The 20,429-nt window shown below is 35.1% G+C and overlaps 6 protein-coding genes and 1 long non-coding RNA gene across 8 annotated transcripts; 4 read left to right on the top strand and 3 right to left on the bottom strand.

Annotated features, from left to right (window-relative positions):
* The first annotated feature begins 370 nt into the window (after positions 1–370).
* LOC100181331 lies at positions 371–3,249 on the top strand. Its single transcript, XM_018815142.2, has 2 exons — positions 371–1,023; positions 2,651–3,249. The coding sequence occupies exon 1, from the start codon at positions 437–439 to the stop codon at positions 1,016–1,018; it is 582 nt and encodes a 193-aa protein (XP_018670687.1). The 5' UTR covers positions 371–436; the 3' UTR covers positions 1,019–1,023; positions 2,651–3,249.
* LOC100178932 (phospholipase A2 inhibitor) lies at positions 2,996–7,466 on the bottom strand. The gene is made up of 5 exons (XM_009862723.2): positions 7,182–7,466; positions 6,087–6,443; positions 5,440–5,532; positions 4,712–4,909; positions 2,996–4,372 (listed from the first exon to the last, which is right to left on the bottom strand). The coding sequence occupies exons 1-5, from the start codon at positions 7,326–7,328 to the stop codon at positions 3,569–3,571; spliced, it is 1,599 nt and encodes a 532-aa protein (XP_009861025.1). The 5' UTR covers positions 7,329–7,466; the 3' UTR covers positions 2,996–3,568.
* Positions 6,250–14,013, top strand: LOC100183105 (ovoinhibitor-like). Its single transcript, XM_002119075.5, has 4 exons — positions 6,250–6,458; positions 13,096–13,236; positions 13,479–13,577; positions 13,867–14,013. Exons 2-4 carry the CDS (start codon positions 13,160–13,162, stop codon positions 13,937–13,939), a joined length of 249 nt encoding a protein of 82 aa, XP_002119111.1. The 5' UTR covers positions 6,250–6,458; positions 13,096–13,159; the 3' UTR covers positions 13,940–14,013.
* Positions 8,215–11,743, bottom strand: LOC100183690 (putative uncharacterized protein DDB_G0268364). Its single transcript, XM_002123965.5, has 7 exons — positions 11,583–11,743; positions 11,008–11,259; positions 10,739–10,870; positions 9,995–10,596; positions 9,653–9,807; positions 9,102–9,257; positions 8,215–8,566 (listed from the first exon to the last, which is right to left on the bottom strand). The coding sequence occupies exons 1-5, from the start codon at positions 11,650–11,652 to the stop codon at positions 9,772–9,774; spliced, it is 1,092 nt and encodes a 363-aa protein (XP_002124001.1). The 5' UTR covers positions 11,653–11,743; the 3' UTR covers positions 8,215–8,566; positions 9,102–9,257; positions 9,653–9,771.
* Positions 9,519–20,398, top strand: LOC113474916. Its single transcript, XR_003396634.1, has 3 exons — positions 9,519–9,529; positions 19,049–19,057; positions 20,205–20,398. It is a non-coding gene; the product is annotated as an uncharacterized LOC113474916 (long non-coding RNA).
* LOC104266461 (protein IMPACT-like) lies at positions 14,830–15,888 on the top strand. Its single transcript, XM_026837928.1, has one exon. It carries the CDS (start codon positions 14,866–14,868, stop codon positions 15,670–15,672), a length of 807 nt encoding a protein of 268 aa, XP_026693729.1. The 5' UTR covers positions 14,830–14,865; the 3' UTR covers positions 15,673–15,888.
* LOC100176611 (ribosomal RNA large subunit methyltransferase E-like) lies at positions 16,276–20,016 on the bottom strand. Of its 2 annotated transcripts, none has more exons than XM_002124816.4 (6): positions 19,834–20,016; positions 19,424–19,579; positions 18,846–18,982; positions 18,198–18,319; positions 17,406–17,528; positions 16,276–16,553 (listed from the first exon to the last, which is right to left on the bottom strand). In XM_002124816.4, the coding sequence occupies exons 1-6, from the start codon at positions 19,929–19,931 to the stop codon at positions 16,368–16,370; spliced, it is 822 nt and encodes a 273-aa protein (XP_002124852.1). In that variant the 5' UTR covers positions 19,932–20,016; the 3' UTR covers positions 16,276–16,367. The 2 variants fall into 2 exon arrangements, with proteins under 2 accessions (XP_002124852.1, XP_009861024.1); XM_009862722.3 differs by having other exon boundaries at positions 16,281–16,553; positions 18,198–18,316.
* Positions 20,399–20,429: the final 31 nt, after the last annotated feature.

Raw genomic sequence — 20,429 nt, 5'->3', positions numbered from 1 at the left:
TGTGTCATATTGTCATCGTATAGTTTGTTGTTGTAAACAAAAAAGCTGTGAAGCATCAGGGGTATTTGAAGCTAGTGGACTTAAATGACAGACAAATATTTAATGGCTCCAGCAGTAGGAGCCACCGTCAAAGTTGCGCATGTGTGAAGTAAGTTACATTCAAAAAGTTACATTCAAAAAAATGTGTGTGTCACATACACTTTGAATACGTCTTTAACTGTACATAAAGTGTACACTGCAGTATTAACGCGTAAGAGATGTAGAAATACGCATTGCAACGTCACAGCGCACATTTTTTCGTGTTCAGCAAGTCGTGTAGTAAAGCCGCCCAAGTAGTAAATCAAGTTTTAAAAGTTTGTTTTCATTTTAAATTTTATTTTATTGCAGGTGTTGGAAGGTATAGGCATGACTCCAAAATTTGAATAAACTTTTGCAAATGGCGTCGTGTTGCTCTCTAACTAAGCAAAAACCCGACCTAAAGCAATGTATATTAATATTCATTGTTGGCGTGGTGTTTATGTTAGTGGGCGTACCAATGATGATTGCTGGTATTGTTGGCGGTTTTGCAAAATCTGATTTGATCGGGTATATTGGTGGAACTTCTATTTTCTTTGGTATCTTGTTCCTATTTTTATGGTATATGTTGACGATACCTGCTCTTGAAAAGAAGAAAGATAATTGGGAAAATTCTGATAACATTGTGGAAGCTACAAACGTCGAAATAGCGGCGCTTTCCGCAGGAAAAACAATTGGTTTGTCGAATCTTGCATTTGAGCGCGACTTACCAGGTGCAATGAATTCCAGCGATGACGTAATAATGTCGGATGTTTCGACACAATCATCGCAACGTGATTTGCCTGCAGTGAATGCGGATATTGTGATAGAGGAAAACTCTAATAACAGCAACAACCAGTACGCGTTCCAAAATCACGGATATGAACCAGACAATTCTGAAAACGGAATCGTTTCTTCTATTTCCGGAAATATAGTTTCGTACAACGCTGGCCAAGCAACGTAGCGTCGGTAAGTAATAATTTTAACCTAAAGTATATAACGTAAATGTCCCTTTAAAAGTAATTGACATTCAAGATTGTTAAGGTTTAAAACTATAAATCAAGATATCAATGAAATAACCTCTTTGCAATCGGTGTTTAAAGTATATCGCATCTTTCCGTAATTTTACCAATTTTTGTTTGGCTTGCGGCTGAAACCCAGCGGTGTTAGAACAGTGTCATTAGATCTGCATACTACTAGCGGGTATTTACGTAAAGTGCGTGCTTGAGAACTGATTTGCATGTATTCTAAACGAGTAAGACCCTTGACTGTATATTAAACTGTAGCCCATTGTTCACAAATCACAAGGTCTATTTATATTTCATAACTATAGCATATGTAGCAACTACATCGACATGTGAAGATAAAATGGCGGCGTCTCGTTTAAATAATTAATTTTTCACTTTTCTAAAATAAGGCAACCAATTTACTCGTCGAAGTGAAAACAAGGGTTCTTTCTCTTGTCACGTGAAACCCTAATGCATAATTTAGTTTTAAATGGAAATTAGCATTTACAATGGGTTCATAGAAGTATACGTATACATTTTTGGCATTATATTCTGACACTACAACGTTTTTTAAACATTTAGTGAAACCAAAAACACACGCACGATAACAGAAGTTTCAAAGTCATTGAAAAGTGTGTTTTCTATGTCTGCTAATAGTCTGCGTATTTTATCAGAGGTTAAACTGTTTGACGTTTGGTATTTTAAGTGCTATGTATAGACCAACACGGAAACTCCCGAATTATATTTAGTCAGTAGTGGAATTCATAAAAATACGTCATTTCCTATACTGGTCGCCATTGACGATCATGTTTCATGAGAATTTTTCTCATTCAATAATTTATACGAAACTTTTTGCGATGTAGACATACAGGTTATAATTGAACCACTTTAAGTAAATTTTTACAAAGGTCATGTTGCTTTTTAAAGCGAAAATTCCACCAATTACATACAAAAGTTTCTTTTGTTTGCAAAGTAATTAATGGAAATTACTTTAATTGCTAGATACTGTGATACTCTACGACGTCGCTTATACGTTTTAGCAATTATACAAAACTGTAGTCACGTACGAGTGTTATATAGCTGTATTGTACTGTGTGTAACAAAAGGCAATGAATTATGTTGTTTATATTCAAAGCCAGTACTCATGGCCGCCGTTTGAAAATTACGTATAGGTGTAAAATCGTGTCAAAGAGCTTTGATTTGGGATAAATTACAGAATAATTCATTTGTAAGGGCCATTTTGTTTGTCCAGTTTTGTTGTACACACAGGTACCAAACCAATTACCTGTTTTCTGTCTGTTTTGTGAGTTTGTTATTACAGTGCAGCACTGTTGAAGTTGTTGTTATATGGGAACTTACTTCGAAAACAGATCGTTAATTTAAAAGGCCCGCTAAGCGGAGAACGCGGAATTTATCATGGCCACATAAAACCACGTGTAGTGAAAGGCATTAAGTTCCGTTCGAAACAACAACACAGTTCAACTCTTAAATTCCATTACGAAATACAAGTCGATTAGTTATGTTAATTATTACTTAGTAATGTATACAAACTTAAACATCATTATCTGTTTAATGTTTATTTATAACAGGCAAACCATGCGAACTCTATTGAAACTGCGCAGTGACGTCACGGTCTTTCACATTTTAAAGTTTTGCCTCAAGTTATTTGCGACACAACAGAAGACAGATTGCAAGAAATTTCACCCGTTTCTCTATTGCACAGTTTACCGTTCGTATTTTCAACATATCTACAATGCTTTTTTCATAAAAAAGTTTAGTTTTACCAATTAAACAAAGAGTTAGTATGCTTTGAAGTTTATGAAATGTTTGTAGTTATAGTGCCTTGCGTGTGTCCATTTTATCATTTTTCAAAGTTTCATTTCTCATGCACTAAGTTATATTTTACAATTGTTTCGTTTATTTTTGTTGTGAAGTAATTTAGTTGTAGTAAGCATTTACCTTACTAGCTTTACGCACTTAAACAAATGTATTTAAGAGCCCCTTGGTCACTTATTTGTACCATTAAACCAAAAATGTTTTTGTTGGATATCTATCTTTCTAAAATCTTTCTACTTTAAATTGAATGCAGTAAAAAACCTTTATTGGGGCCATACAATTCTCGATTAGTACACACGCACTTATGTCACGTATTGTCACTCTTTAATAAAGAAAAATTAATTCAATATAATTGGTACAAATTATTTTGAATATAAATTTGCATGTTGTCGAAAATAGCACTCTTATAAGCAAACTCAAACACGATAAATTTGTAATTTTATATATATGTAACGCAAGATCGAAAATTGCATACTTATTTAATTCTTACTTAAGTACAAAGTTTTTAAATATAGTAATAACGTGTTTTTTTGTCACAGCACAAAACGCATTTTGTGTTTACATGGAAAGGAAACAACAGTGATTGAATAAACATTTTCACATGAATGACATTTTTTGGTTCTTATAAAAAATATATTATTTAACAATTCGGTTCTGCATAGAAGATATACTTATAAATATTTAGAAATCGGCTTTTGAAACCCTTCTTTAGTTTTGCATGCGTAATAACGTAATAATGCAGCCCCACAAAAGAAAACTATAACAACGAACAACAAAATAGTTAAAAATGTAAAGTTGTATTTTTCCTTACAATCCATTTTTGCTTCTGTGGCAAGCCAGGTAAAGTTTCGTCCTCTGAGTGGGCTTGGTTCATGGCATGTCATTTCGTTCATATTTATTTTCACATTTTCTTTTAAATCCAAAACTGAAGCCGCGAACGCCACTGCTCGGCAGTCGCATGTCCACGGGTTGGTCGCTAGGTGGAACACATAGCTTGTCGCAGGGACCTCAGCTGTGCTTGGTCTTGTAAACCACGTTATGTTTGGTGTTTTCAATCGGTTTCGTACCATGTTGACCACTTTTAAAATTTTATTCCTCCCAAAAGTTCCAGTACCCACCTCAGAAATAACGTTGTTCGAAACGTCCAAATTCTCCAAATTGGGAAAGCACCGAAATGAGCCCGCTTTTAAAGTAGACAGCAAGTTTGCACTGATATCGAGTTTTTGTAAGCCGGGAAGCATAGTAATAGGTTCAAATTCCGGCAATATTTGAAGCAAGTTTCCAGAAAGGTAAAGCTCTTGCAAGTTTTTCAAATCATTCCAAGCTTTTGACGTTGCGGGCAAGGATATTAATCGGTTAGAATCGAGTCTAAGGACACGCAACTTGTACAGGCCTTGAAAAGGATATTCATTCTCTTCAGAAATGTAACTCATCATATTATGGCCCAGTTTCAACGTTATAAGTTGATTGCAACCCTGAAATTGGTAAGGGTAAATATAAAGCATTATTTAATATAAAGCTTCCTATATGTAGTGGGGTGGGGGAAGATGGGACACCTTTAGCACAAAATATATAAATATCCTGATCGTGTTTTAAACATTTAACAACGGTCTATGAAAGTCGCGAGGACAAGGTTTTATAATTCTTTAAATGTTCTTTGTTTACTACAAAAATGTACGAGAACCATATACAAAATGTTACCATCAACATATTTGTTTTTTAAACTGCAGGAGTACTTGCAACCTAGGGGGCTCTTTATTAAAGCCAAAAGGATGTAATAATAAAAACCAAAGTAGCACAGAAAGATCAGTTACCCGGAACACTCCATGTTTTAACGACGTGACCTCATTTCGTGTAAGGTCAAGCAACTTTAAATTGTGAGATATCGTGGTAAATATTCCCGGATCCAACGCAGAAATGCGATTTGCAGTTAAAAACAACTCATCAAGGCGAGTAAAGTGACTGAGTGATCCAGGAGATATCATTCGTATTGAGTTTCTTGACAAGTCCAGCTAAAATGAGGTACGTGTTATAAATGTATAAGAAGGGAACAAAAAATATATATGTAGGGTGGGGAAGACGGGGCACCTTTAGTACATAATATCCAAATATTCTGATCTTGGTTTAACCAATTAGCAACAGTCCATGGGAGTCGTGGGGATATGGTTTTATATTGCTTTGAATGTTCCTTGTTTACTACCAAATTAGACGAGAAAAAAAACAGAACAAAAAGGTGTCCTATTTTCCCACCCTACTATCCTTTTTTGTGTGTTTTATGACCTTTAAAACAAATGGTAAATACATTAGGAAAGCGGGAAATTCAAACAGAATAGTTTTAAATAGGACTTAGGCAATGCCATACATTTATGTACGCGTTTACATTGTTACATGGGCAATTTTCAAGAACTATTACTCATTGAGGGTTATTTTTTATGCTGTTACATGTGGTGTTCGATTTTTACTAGTTTTCAATGATTATTTCGTTTTAAACAGTGTAAAAGGCCGAGCGCTAAAACTTTTTGATGATTCACGTTTTTATTACCGTAGATAGTGATGTAAGATGACGAAGCATTCCCGGTGAAAGGATTTTCAGTGAATTTTCCGACAAATTTAGCGATTGTAAATTATCTAAACCCTGAAAAGCATAATAATGAATACAATTTAGCTGCGAAAGATACATGTAAAGAAAACAAAGGCGATTAAAAATTAGCATATCTGTGCTGGTATATATCATAAAAATAATATAAAATATCCGTTGGAAAAGTGATGTCGATTTCTTTTAATAAGGCTATATATACTTTAACACTGTTAAACTCAGACGAAATGCACCATATTATGTAAATTTCACTATTATTATATTTAGCCTGCAAAGGCGGAAGATTACTTATGTCTTATATTGCACACTGTGTAAATATACATCGTACCCGCTTAATCATCCATGCAAATTTGTAAAAAATATTATCAATGACTCTTATTGTATAGTAGGGTGGGGGAAGAAGGGACACTTTATCATTGTTCTCGTCACATCTGGGAGCCAACAAAGAAAGTGCAAAGAATTATAAAATCGTATCCTCACGACTCCCTTAGACCGTTGTTAATTGTTTAAAACACGATAAGGATATTCTGTGCTGAAGGTGTCCCAGCTTCCCCCACACTATTATGAATATGACCGATAAAATGTACTCTTACTTTGAAAGCATCTGCTGCTAACTGATCCAAACCATTACTGGACAAATCGAGGTTATTCAGGCGTGTCAATCCAGTAAACGACTCTGCTCGCATCCACTTTATAGAATTCCCGCCAAGCGAAAGGTCTTGAAGAAAGCGCAGATTTTGTAGCGCTTCGGTGGGAACAAGAGTTATTTGGTTTGAATGCAGTGTTAGAGTAGTGAGTGCTTGCTGTAAGGCCGAGTTTCGAGCACCGAAGGCAAGCGTTGAGATGTCAAAAATCTGATTTTCTGATAAGTCAAGCTTGATGAGACCCAAGTTAGCAGGAATAGAGTTGTCGCTAAGTAGTTTTATTCGATTCTTGCTGAGGGATAACTCCTGTGTTGAACATTGGTAAGCGTGTTATTTGGGGTATCCAACCAACAAACATTGATTTTTATGTTGTAATTGTGGTATACTGTACAATAATATAATATATTAAATGTTGGTTTAGTTTCCAAAACGATAATGTTTTTTTTTTAATTTGCATCGTAAGAGCTCCGTATTTGAAATAGAGGCAGGTTTCTTCGTATTTTGCATGCGTATACTCTTTTGTAAATAACTAGTAGGTTGGGGTAAAATGGGACATGTTTTATTTTATTTTTTAGTGAACAAATTAGTCAGCAAATAACAAGAATTATAAGTCTGTGTCTTCGCCACTTCTATATAGCGTTGTTATTTTCTTAAAACACGTTCAGGATATTTGGATGTTATGTGGTGAAAGTGTCCCATCTTCCCCCACATTAATATACTACAACATCAAGTGTCTGGTCAACCATAGTATCAGAAGTAAAAAATAAAATATTTATTCTTTATACAATTTCGCGACAACTTGGCGGTTCGTTACCAATTGTTCAGCTTTAGGAACGATACTTTTTAGTAATTTGTGTTTGGCTGCCAATGTAGACACCCCGTTTTTAATGGCTTGTCGGTAGTACTTTGACGCACTGATAATGGCATATATAAGGAGCACTGCTGAGTAATTAAGGCAGAACATTAAAAGCATATAATTCTGATGTATATACGCTTATATAATATATTGGCACATAGTACTGCAGAAGTGCAAAATGAACTTACCGTTATATCAGACGGCAATCCAACGGGAACGCTTCCAAAATCGGCCGCATCGCAAATTGCAAGGAATCTTTTCTCAATACAACTACAACCAAGCGGACAGGAAGATACGAGAGGTAGCAATAAAGTACCAATTAGCAGTAGGTACATCCTGTATGAACTTTGTTACCGTAATCAAAGAAATGTATAGGTGTTAGACAGGCTTTTGATAATTGAAACGCAGTTGTTGTATAGTAGGGTGGGAAAGATGGGACACCTTTTTGTTCTATTTTCTCGTCCCATTTGATAGTAAACAAAAATTATTCAGAGAATTATTAAACTCCTATCCTCACGACTTCTATAGTCCGTTGTTAATTGTTTAAAACACGATTAGGATAGTTGGATATTATGTGCTAAAGGCGTCCCATCTTCTCCCAGATGTTCAAAACATACAATTTTTTTACAACAGTTGCGTATAGATATTTAAAACTATTTTCTACAAGTGTAGTAGTTTTACGTCTGTTAAAATGCCAAATACATACTGCCAGTATTAGAAGGCTAATAAACCTTTTACAACAGAATACAGAATACCAACCCCTTCATATATAGGTACCAATACTTGATTTCCACCATTCGTCTATATCTTTTTATCTTTTATATCATTTATGCTATAGACATTGTACTGAACCAATGTTAATGTTTTATGCAAACAACAACAAACATATAAATACGAAGTTACTAACTAATATAAACACGCATAACGACTAACTTGTACAAGAAATCGCCATTTACCTTCTGCTTCTCTCTTGGCAGTAAAACCCATGTAGTTGTATCATAATACAAATATCGCCTGGGGGTGAGCTTTTACAGCTATACATAACAATAGAAATCATTTTATATTTATTGCGTCTGTATATATACCACAATAAAGGATGATATTCTATTCTGTATTCTTGTACACCTTGTCGTGTAAAATAGCTATTTTCGATGTAACATCGTAATGCCCTTAAATTTATTCCACTTTTAAAGTCTCTTTTTGTAAAATATATAATTTGTGCAAATTTCGAATTTCGTTTATTTTCGAATAGCGATCATGTGTTTAACAAATGTACAATAATTGGATTATCCATTTTGTCTATATTGGTTTTGCGGTAGGTAAAAGTACAATTGGCAGCCTAGCTGTTAAAAATACTGAAATATTTAAAACCGCGGGTATATGAGACCAAAGCATTTTCTCAATCGCAATGTTTTTAACCTACGAAAGATTCAGAACATGAGTGATACAATTCCACCTTGAGACTAATGTTGCTGTACCACTTAGTTGGTCTGATTCGAATTATTCTAGCTGTGATTGGTCGCTGGAAATGGTTAGTTACAACTTTGGAACCACCGTTGTTGCCGTTGAATATCTAAAATAGAAATTTCTTGTTATAGAGAAGGGTGGAGGAACTTTTCATTTTGTTTTCTCGTCCCATGTGGTAGTAAACAAAGAACAATCAAAGAGTTATAAAACTGTATGCTCACAACTCCTATAGGCAGTTCTTATTTTTATAAAAGATGATTAGGATATTTGGATATGCTAAAAGTGATCTGTCTTCCCAACCTACTATATTCTTTGTATATTGTAACGTGCCTACGACTGTTCGCGTAGTCATGTGACTAACAGGCAACTATTTTTTTAAATATATAAATACCAAATTAACACTATATGGGATATAACCACACCAAAAATGTATCGTTGGTGTGACGCCTGTGCTGTACCAAACAGTCAGCATACACGATACACCATTTGTCTGATGGTTATACACTATATACTAATACAGTATACACAAACCAATTGTTTTCATAGGAGAATTGGTAAAAACATGTTAATGCTTACTACTGGCACCAGTATAAGCTTGTCCAAGCATACAGCAAAGCAAAGTTACAAACCAGTCACAATACCTTGTCAACTCCTGTTATTTCTTGGTAAGCAACGAAACCTCTTGTACGACTGTTTTGGTATTCCACCTTGTACTTCGTGACGTAACTCGATGAAAAAAAGTAAGAATAACCTTGTGTCGCAATACTTGTGATTGTTACGTCATCTCCAAGATCAATCTTCGCAATAAGTTAATTGTGTATATAAAGCGATACGCTATTTAAACTTAGGCAATTTCGGTCTATGAGGACGCATTATATAAATGAAGTGGTTTACGCCTATATATAGTGGAGTGGGGGGGAGGTGAGACACCTTTGTATTCTATTTTCTCGTCCCATTTGGTAGTAAACAAAAGACATTCAAAGAATTGTAAAACCGTATTCTCACGACTACCATAGACACTTGAAACATTTGGATATTATGTGCTAAAGGTGTCCGATCTTCACCAACAGTACTCAATATATATGTATATATATATATACGTATAATGCTCAACAATAGACCGTGCTGTGCTTGGTGTATGTTGTTCGCAGAACCTCAACTAACATGTTCTTAATTATAATTTCGCCCAAACCTCCAAATATTGGTTCAAATCATTCGTTTTTGCCCTCCAACCATATCCATTATTCAAGCGCGCCTTCTCTGGTGTATATGAGGGATAATTTGAACTTGACGAAAATGCTGAATCTGGAATCACCCCAGCTTCGATTCCAACGCTTTCTTCACAAGCTGATAGAAAAAAACAATACTTTTTTGTTAAGTACAGTTATATACGTTTTGTTTCGACGCATTGGCTGAACCATTTAAATCGTCATTTACGTAAACTTTTTGACTGTAGTACAAAGAAGTCTATACTTTAAGAAATGATGTTTTAAAATTAAACTGAAACTGTTATAACGCCTATACTGTTGCTTACCTTTTCTAGGTGTGGTGTATCTTGTCGTTGTTGGGAACGTCGAACGCTCTCGTTTTCTTGTAGAAACTTGTGGCTCTGTTGTTGGACTTCTTTTTGTCGTTGGTCGCGTGTAGATAATACGTTCTGTCCTTGGTTGCTCTGTTGTACGTGCTCTGGTGCGAGGGTAATATGGTAAAGTTCTAGACCGAGTTGTTGTCCTTCTTTGTCTTCGTGTCGTTGCCCAAAATGTTGGTGCCGATCTTGTTGGAAAATATGTTTCGGTTGTTGGTCCACGTGTTCTATATTGCGGTCTAGTAGTGTATCTTTCAGTTGTAGTTCTTTGTGTTGTAGGTATTCTTGTTTTTGAATTTGGGTATCTTGTTGGCTTTGTGCGTGGATAATAGCGTACGGTTTGTGGTCTTGTCGGTCTACGTTGTCTTCTTGTTGTCGTGTGTGGTTCCGTTGTTGTTGTTGGTCTTGTTGTTGTTGCTCTTGTTGTTGTTGGTCTTCTTGTTGTTGTTGCTCTTGTTGTTGTTGTAGCTCTTGTTGTTGTTCTCGGCATAACCGTTGTTGTAGTCGGTCGTCTTGGTCTATAACGGTAGTCTTCTCTTGGCTGCGCTGGTCTGGGAATGAATTTGTTTACTTTAATTTTCTTCACAATATCGCAAAAAAATCAATAATATTTAATAGTGTTAAAATATTTAGCAGTTTAAAGTTTTGTTTCAGAAAGATAGGTTTATTTTAAAACAAACCGATTTTCCGAACCTTGAAACACCCCGGTTGGTGGCCGGTTTACTCTTTGTCGTCTGGGTGGTTCTGGACGCCGTGCCGGCGGTGGGCGCTCTCGATCACGGTCGCGGCTTACTTGATAGTTGCGTACAGCTGCGTGGACTCGCTCTGAAACAACAATTTTACTTCAATTTAAAATGTTTAACATAATAAGAGTTACCTAAATTTGTTAAATACGTTTACTTGCTTATCTCCTAATACAAACTTTAGTATTTTTACGTTAAAATTTGAACATGTTTTCCTACCCAATGATGTAACGTAAAAGTCATAGTTGTCGTTCCCACGAATGCTTGGGTCACTATTTGATCTTAAAACTTCATCTCCATTTGCTCGACCAAAACACGAACGCGTCTGTCTGTGGTAATCAAACGACAAACAGCGTCCTCTCATAGACAGACATTCCATTGCGCATTGGTCGCTATTGGCGCCAGTAAGCTTGAATACAGTCCTTGCCATTAACATTGTACGAGGCCGGACAGCGAACCAATCCGAATATCCTGTAAACAAATTTAAATAAATCTCGTTAGTGTAATTCAGTACATACAAGTGTAGAATAGAATCCCGTAAAACCACTATGTTTATAAAATATCGCATTAAAGTGGAATATTGAATTTTTAAATATGCTTTAAAACAAAATTTGTATGCGCGCAATTAAAAAAATCGTCCCACTTGGTATTAAAGAAAGAACATTTAGGAAATTATCAAACCGTATCCTCGCGACTTATACCGCCGTTGATTGTATAAAACCCGAGATATTATGTGCCAAAGATGTCCCATCTTACCCCACAGTACTATATACATACATATATATTATACTTACTCATACTTGTTCGTTGGCCCAATGCACTTCCAATTAAGGCAAATAATATCAAGGACCTAGTAGCAGCCATGTTTCTGCAAATAGCTGCTAACTATAATTGAACATATGTTCTGCGAAATAAGGTCATGTTTACAACTAAACTCACTAATTTACATGTCATGTTAATCATGATAAGAATCATGTAATAACATAATTTAAACTAGATCATAACTTCTCAACAGGAACTTCAATATTGTCACTAGTTCTGCTCAAAGTTGCACCATTGCAGCTGCAACAGTTGCTGGTCGTTTATTGGCCATTTTTTGAAAGCGCGAAACTTTTTTATTGAGACTTTCCTACTTTCCGTCCAAAAGTATTTAGACGCGGTGGGAATTTGATATCGTTGTGGGCTTTCGCCGACACTTGGTTTCCTCTCCTCTAATATGCATCAAATAGAATAACTCATGCGCCATGAACCGGTTCAACCCCAAACGCATCCGTTTTAGTCTAATTTACTCTGACAGTTCCGAGAGCGGCGCATTTGGCTTTTCAAAACGTGCAACGAGTCAATCTGTAACCAACTAAAAAATCCATTATTGCACCCTTTACAATAATATTTTTTGCATCATTTAATTACTCATGTGTCCCGAATTGCCACTGAGAATCCAAGAGACCACCTACTATACGCTTGGGTGCTTAATTGGTAAGCCTTCGCTTACTTATACAGACCTTAAAATAACATTTTTGCAGCAGTTGTTGAGTTATATACCCCAACGTGAGATAGAATTTCGCAGTTTGTTCTTACATGATCTTCTCACCTAGTTCGCGCCCCACAAATACAGGCGCGGGAATTTTAAACAGTGAAAAGCCCTGTGTTGACTTAGTCCATTTACAGCGACTAGAGAAGCGATGATCTAGGGTGCTGACTTGCATTGATAGAAATAAATTGTCTGTCACATTTTGTAAACCTTTTAACGCAACTATATATCACGCGATATTGAATAGTTTTGAGGTGTGCATGGAATACAGTAGGGCCTACGATAAAATGCGCCCAAGTAATGGATATGTTTGTGCAGTGCTGTGGAACTTGTACTTGCTTTTCTGATAGTACTTAAATAAATACTGTACTTGTGTTTTATATATCTTAATGTATTGCGTAGGTCATGTTTCGTGTTTGTTTAAAAATTTATGGTCCATTCTCCATACCTATTTACACTTTACAGGATACTGTTGTACGATTTGTGAACTGCGTAAAATCAATTAAAGTTTCGACCTGCCGAGGGGCATCGGTCGTTGGCTCAGTAAATATTATTTAACTCTTTGCTAAGTTGCAACATTTATTGTGATTTTGCCACTTCAGCACAAAAAAAAACGCAATACAACGCATTGACTAGCAGGGGCAGATGTTGTTATCAGCAATGCGTCATTGTGGACTTTTGTGACGCATCACGGTTTTTGTTTGCTCACATCGAGCGACAAGCACAGCGTTGATTCATACAAAGGCAGTATCTCAAATTTCAATGCCTGTTTACAGATAGCACTCGCTATATAAATCTCAAATCAATTTGCCGAAGGTTACACTGCTTCAGAACTAAAAGATGAAAGTTACATTCGCGTTAGTTTTAGTTGTACTTCTTGCTGCTTCGTCAGTGGATGCACTGCCAAAATGTTTCATGTGAGTTGTTATTTTCTAAGCGTCTTAACCTTTGAATTTAAATATGGACAATCTATCAAGGACAGAATGTTGCTAGCTTAAATTTTGTATTATTTTGGAAAAGAGTAAAATATGTTAAATGAAAACATTTTTTTTAAAAACAAATATAGCCTTTACGTAACAGCTGTATTTTTATACTTATGCCTCATGATATTAAAGTAACTCCGTTACTTGTTTATAAACGAGTATATGTTCAATTTTAGACCTTGTCCGAGACACATCAAGCCAGTATGTGGTTCAGACGGTTCAAATTTGGTGTGGTATGCTAATGAATGCGGTATGCGAGTTGCTGCATGTCATTTGTAAGTAAAGTCTGTCATTTTACATTTATTGTAGACAATTTTTGTTTGTTTGCGTTAGCAGGCGGTTATATACAAGGTTTCTCATAGTTCAAAAAATACTGCTTTTATAAAGAATTTTAAACCATAGTGGTTTTATTAGCACTAATTTAAAATCAAGTGATACAGACCTTAAGTTTGAGAACCTAATGTTTCATATTTCAAACTTGACGATTCTATCCATTATTTTCCCGTTTCACAAATCAAGTGTAGATGAAAAGCAACAAAAAAATATTAAGTTTTATAATTTTAGGGGATCAGCAATCACCAAAGTCAACGAAGCTACATGCAGCTCTGTGAAAAATCCTTTTAATTACAGAAGCTGAAGTTAAATTTACACAGTAATGTTTAAATTGAAATGTATCGAGTAATTTTGTAATAAATTAATTATAGAATATGATTCATGACATTTGTTTACGTTATACCATAGCTGTCAGTGTGGCATGACATATGATCCGGTGTTGTGAAAAATATTATGTGAGTCTCTGAAATACGTTCCTGCATAGACAAATACCAAGAACAAGAAAAACATAGGACCCAAATAACTCTCATAGACCGTTCTAAATTGTTCAAAACACGATAAGGATGTTTGGATAATATATACTATAAAGGTGTCCCATCTTCCCCACCCCACTCATGGCCTACTAAAGATAGTAGGCCATGCCCACTATATTTTTAATTTTGAAATATAAGACATTTTGTGGTTAAGGTACAATTCGTAATTATAAAATTGGTAAACGTTTCATGAACACATATAGAATATAAACACTGTCCTTAGTTCGAATTTAATAAGATTATAGATACCTCTGGCTGCAAAAATTAAGTCCGTGTCGTGTTATATAGCCTATTCGTTCTGCCTAGTCCATTTATACCGGGCGTTATTGGGCAAAGAAATTAGTTTGCATTTAGCATTGTTTATCTTTATGGCAGAGTCCATAATCCAGAATGGCATTACCTGTTAAATTACGTTCCGACCGGCCAGCAAAGCAAAGTTCACAGGCTAATTACGAATTAAAGTGAAAAACTATAAATATTATATGGCAAAACAGGTGAAAGCAACGAGAAAATGTGCTGGTGCAAGTGCACTGCATAGCTTATTGGAAATTGTCTTACAACCAGGAAGTATATACTTTCCAGTGATCCCTTGCTCTTATAGGCAACATAGAACATGTGCAACAAATAATTTTTCTCATTGTAGGGGAATTTTGATGGAATACAGAATGAGTTTCTAAAATGTTAACAATTATTGAAAATGGATAATGTTACACGTCAAGCTGAAGAAATAGAAGCTATTTCAGCGATCTACGGTGAGGATTGGCGGGTTATCGATGAATATTCAAGAGTATTTTCGTTCAGTGTTACAGAATCGAACCAAAAACTTGTTTTTCGTTTGATGCTTCCACCTAACTACCCGTCAGAAAATGCCCCAGAGTTTACTATAACAGCAAAATACGCTAAAGACTCCGAAATACGGGAATTGGAACTCAAGCTTAAACACATCTACAATGAGAATGTCGGAGAGTGTATACTATTTCTATGGATTGAAGTAGTGAGGGATTTTTTTCTGGAAATTTGTGCTGCTCAAGGAACTAGTGATACACCACCATGCGAGGATAAGGCATGTGTCACTCAAAGTGATGTTGTTCCTGTAATAAAGCATGGGGAGGCACTCACAGATCGCAAAAGTACATTTCAGGGTCATCTTGCTGAAGTGCACAGCGCGAACGATGTGAAATTAGTAATTTCTAAACTTTTAAAAAACCGCAAAATAGAACATGCCACTCATAATATTTCTGCTTACCGTATTTTTGATGACGAAAAGTCTGTTTTTATTCAAGACTGTAATGATGATGGTGAAACAGCAGCTGGAGGACGGATGCTTCATTTGATGCAGATTCTTAATGTTAGAAATGTGCTTGTAGTAGTTAGTAGGTGGTATGGTGGAATTCAACTTGGACCAGATAGATTTAAACATATTAATAATGTTACAAGAAGCGTTTTGGTACAAGAAGGTTTCGTTAATGATTCAAACAAAGTTAAAAAGATGAAAAATAAATAGTAGATATTTTGTCTTTGCATATATTTCTACTAGTTTAAAAATAATAGCTAACATATTTTAAGTAATAAATTTTTGATCACCTTAAAACTTCACACAAAACCTGAATCCCATGCAAAAAGAGTTTTTATAACATAAACTCACAAAAACTGCGAAAACCTTTTAACCTAAATTGCAAATGCAATGACTTGAATTTTACTACATTAAAACATATATTGGTGAAAGCTGGTGCAGAATTTGATTTTATTATCTTCGATTTTATTTTGTAAGTGCAATTATTTTAAAAGTAGTATTATGTATTATTTAAAACATTTACCGTTTAATAAGTTTCATTTTATCACTATTTTTGAAACTATTGCTTTTGAGCCTTTGTAGAGGGAAACCAGTATTTAGACATAATTTAATGCCAAAACTTTGTGATCCAATTTCCAAACTGAATTTTACAAGTTCCTTTAGGCCTACATAGAACTTTACTTAAATGGGATTTTTGCAGTTGGTGAACCATCATATTAGCCAACCTGACCAAGTCAAGTGGTAACCCACTTTAAGGTTGTAATACAGGGTTAAGAAACATTAGTTTAGGCATACCACTCAGTGCAAACTTTACAGAACAATAATTTAATTGCTTTATTATGACATTTTAATGTTGGAATTCAAAATTGTTGCAATAAATAGGTGTTTCAAAAAAAATAAAAATTTTACGATATATTTTCCTGCCTATTGTAATTTTTACAAAGGATAAAATGTTCAGCAGATTCTGAGCGACTTGCTTTTGGTTTCAAAGATGCAACACTCATAAAATGTAATGACAGAAACTTTTTAATTTTCATTGTTTCAGTTCCGTCTAGAATCTTGAAAAGAAAATTCCCATGATTGGCAAGCATCTGAAAAAATTAAAATTGTTTGCATGTGTTCCTGGCAAAAGATATTACCTATAGCAATTGCTTTGGCTATAATGTAAAACAGTGAAACACACCTAACGAGTTGAACATGAATAAATATCCGGCGCCGTGGTTAGCGGCCTGCCTCTAACCCAGAGGTAATGGGTTCAAGGTACGTCGCTGCTACCATTGTGGGCGTATGTGTCCTTGTGCAAGACACTTAACGGCAATTGCTCCAACCCAGTGGTCATTAATGGGTTGTCTAAATTAACAGCCATACATAAAAAATAAACAAAAAATCCCCCAAAAAATAATTACCCAGAAAGTAACATACATGGTAACTCGTAAGCTGGCACGAGGTGTTAAACCTGTGTGATAACGACTGTCGTTTTCCGGCCACGCGAGGATAAAGTAAGTTACATTCAAATAAATGTAATGAAACTTATTTTCGTCTCGTGGTCCAGCAATGCTAGTTGTCACTTTTGAGGTTAACTTATTTTCATATTTTTTGTTATATATGGCTGTTTAGAGTCTTTAGACAACCGATAAGGGACTACTCAGTTGGAGTAATTGCCATTAGGTGTTGTATCCATGGACACAAACTCATAACGGTAGCCGCATCTCTTGGTCAGAGTGGTGACGGACATATACATGGTAACTAGTCAGGTGTATGAAATGTTATAATGTTTAACATTACCTTACCATTCGAAAATAAATGAAATGTCATCGTTTATTTTGCGACCATCTAATTTTATATTTATGAAGGTATCAATATCATTACAAACTTACAGAGTGGTTTAATAGTAAATATTAAGTTAAAGCAGAATAAATAGAAATACACTTTAGTGTTTATACCTTTAATGTAAAGTTAGTTGCAGCTGCTATAATTTGAACTATCGCTAAATGATCTTTATTTTTAAATCCAGAAGCACTTGGAGCAGCATCACAAAGTACAATGTCCACAAATCTGTTTTCTTCCTGTCGTAAGATTTAACAACTTAGTTTCATTGAATTGATTAAAAGCTTTTAAAGAGCAGTTAAATATCCTCAACCCTCACTATGGGGAACATAAAAAGATTCTGAAAAATAATCGCCCACAAAGTAACATAATTGGTAACTTGTAAGTTGGCATGAGGTCTATGAAACAGAACACCGGTGTTATAACCACTGTCATTTTCCAGCCACATGGGGATAAAGTAAGTTAAATTCATTCACTCAACTTGTCTTCTTAAACTTTATATCACTGTCAGTCTGTCATTATGAATTACTCATCATTATTTCAAATTTAACCATAGAGAGTGGGGGATTGCTCAATGTAATAATAACTAACTGGTATGTACTAAATTAAATCAACTATTTATTATTGGTTACTCTGAATCAGAGCGTTGAGGACAATTACTATGTCCTGCCTGACGACGTACAACCCCAATTGTCGCAGCATTGTTTATTGAATCTGGTTTCTAATACTTGGTTACAAAGTAGGTAATTCAAAGATTCCAACCATTATGCAACTATACACTCTATGCTATAACGTTATACAAACTGTAATGGCCTTGTTACACAAAAGGCCATTTCATACACAATCTGAAATGGCCACACTCATTTTTCTTATAATATTATTAAACTGAACAACTTGATGATACTTACCGTTCCAAGCAAAGCTTTAATTTCATCCTGTGTTTCCTTTTTGGTGAAATCTCCTGTGATTTGTGTTACGCCATCAAGTGGGGGGAATTTAAGTAAATCAACGGCGATTACCAAACCATCATCTGAGTGAGAAGTACAGCTACTTAACAATACAAAGTAGATATAACTTAAGCGAATAAGGAGTAGCTTATTTCATAGTTAAGTATCCCCGGTGTAAAATATATCAAACAATCTACACAAACACTTTCTATTAGACTAAGAGTGATTTCGACATCGTTTACAATACAGCACATAATCACATTGTATTATATGGTAACAATAACATCTGCGACATAACACCAGATCTATAGAGACCAGATCTAATGTAATGAAACAAAGTTAAAATATCTTACAATTTCTATAACCTATTCCCTTTTGTTGCTTACGTTACTACTGCAACAAAAAATCAAATCACAGATTGATATTAATTAAAACACAGTGGTAATATATATTTATATATACTGTTGTTGCTAGACATAATGTACATCTTTTAAGAGTTAAAGCTGTTCTGGAAAATGGAAATTGTGTGGCGCTTATATAATCATAGTCGAATCATGTCAAAGTTATAGGTATGCAAAATTTATTTCCCCAAACGCCTTACTAAATTACCATCTTTGTTTATAACCCTCTCTGCTGCTACTTGTGACCAAGATCCTGGTGCTGCTCCAAGATCAACAACTTTCATTCCAGGTTTCAACAAATCATGTTTTTCAACAATATCCATCAACTTGTAAGCGCTTCGACACCTAGGTTCAAATGATTTTTTGATAAAAATCTTACATACTTGGTATTAGGGGGAAAACGACGGTAAGTCGTTTCATGTATTAGTACTGCATCATTTGCGTTGCATGCTTTTTAATTTTATTTTATTATGTTAACAATCAACAAAATCCATATTAAAATGTTAACGATATATTATATATTTTAACAATATTTACAAATGTATGTCTTTGCAGGCAACTTTTATTGCTTGCACAGGCATTCATGCATGAAATAAATATTCATCTTTCACGATATCTTATCAGGAACTACCAGTCTATGGTATTTATATTTTAAACTGTACGTGAATGTTGAAATTAATATATCTTGGAAGTCTTAGAAATAAAAAATAAATAAAAAACATAATGAATCGAGAAAAAATAATGTATATATATATATTTTTGTCTATACTAATTCATGTTTTAAACCTGTAACCTTCCAAATGCCTCATCTTAACAAATGGATCGGAGAGTTGACGAGAAACATATTCTATGGTTCCTTTTATTGGAATTTCCATAAAGTTTTTTGAACCAACTCGAATTTTTCGTTTCTTTATTTCAACAGCTTGACCAAGATGGACTGACCTGGAATAAATAGCAACAAATGGGTAATGCATTGTAAAAGTATAAATTTATTTAAAAGCTAATACTATATTTTTTTAGCATTTGGTTAGAATAAACATTGTTTACTGCTATTACAGAAACTGTAATGGATTTTAACAAACTTGTTTGAAGTCACATTATTTAACAGTTTCATGTGTGGTGGGATAAATATAATAAACTGTATAAAAAACTACGAGAACTCGTTGAATGGTTTTTAAGCGGAACCTACTTTTTACCTGTGTTGAATTCTTTGTGTGACAACATTATACAATCTACAAATGCTCTTTGGTAACGTGGTCATTTTACTAATCTTCTTTAAATCGGAAAAATACATATATTGATGTCTAAAAAATCCCCCGCAGCGAGAAGAGTGAAAGTTTTTAAATTGAGATTTTACGGGTCCTACTAAAACACGCCCGGCGGGGCCCGGTGGAAAAAAATATACTAAAACACGCCCGGTGCGGGGCCCGGTGGGGCCCGGTCGGACCCGGTGAGGACCCGGTGTTACGAGTCATACTAAAACACGCCCGGTGGGGGGCCCGGTGAGTATTTCTTGAAAGGGGAGCTTTCCCTATGCAAGAGCCACCAAAATGCGTGTGTGAAACAGAACTTGTGAAAAAATTGGAAGATATTGTCTGTCTTCAAGGCATAAAGATGGCAATTTTCGGTGATAGAAGTTACATTCTTGCTTCGCACGTCATCGCTGAAACAAAATGTGCATAGGAAATAAAACATGATGATGAAAATGGACACGTAATTCGCAAGTCCTTTAATTATCGCTCTGCTAAAACGGAAACAAACGTGGAATCGCGCTACTGAGGGCTTGTCCGAA

This window comes from Ciona intestinalis, unplaced genomic scaffold (assembly GCF_000224145.3).
Source record: "Ciona intestinalis unplaced genomic scaffold, KH HT000034.2, whole genome shotgun sequence".
In the NCBI taxonomy this organism is placed as follows: domain Eukaryota; kingdom Metazoa; phylum Chordata; class Ascidiacea; order Phlebobranchia; family Cionidae; genus Ciona; species Ciona intestinalis.
Note: the sequence above shows the minus strand (reverse complement) of the source record. Positions and strands in the feature narration are given on the sequence as shown.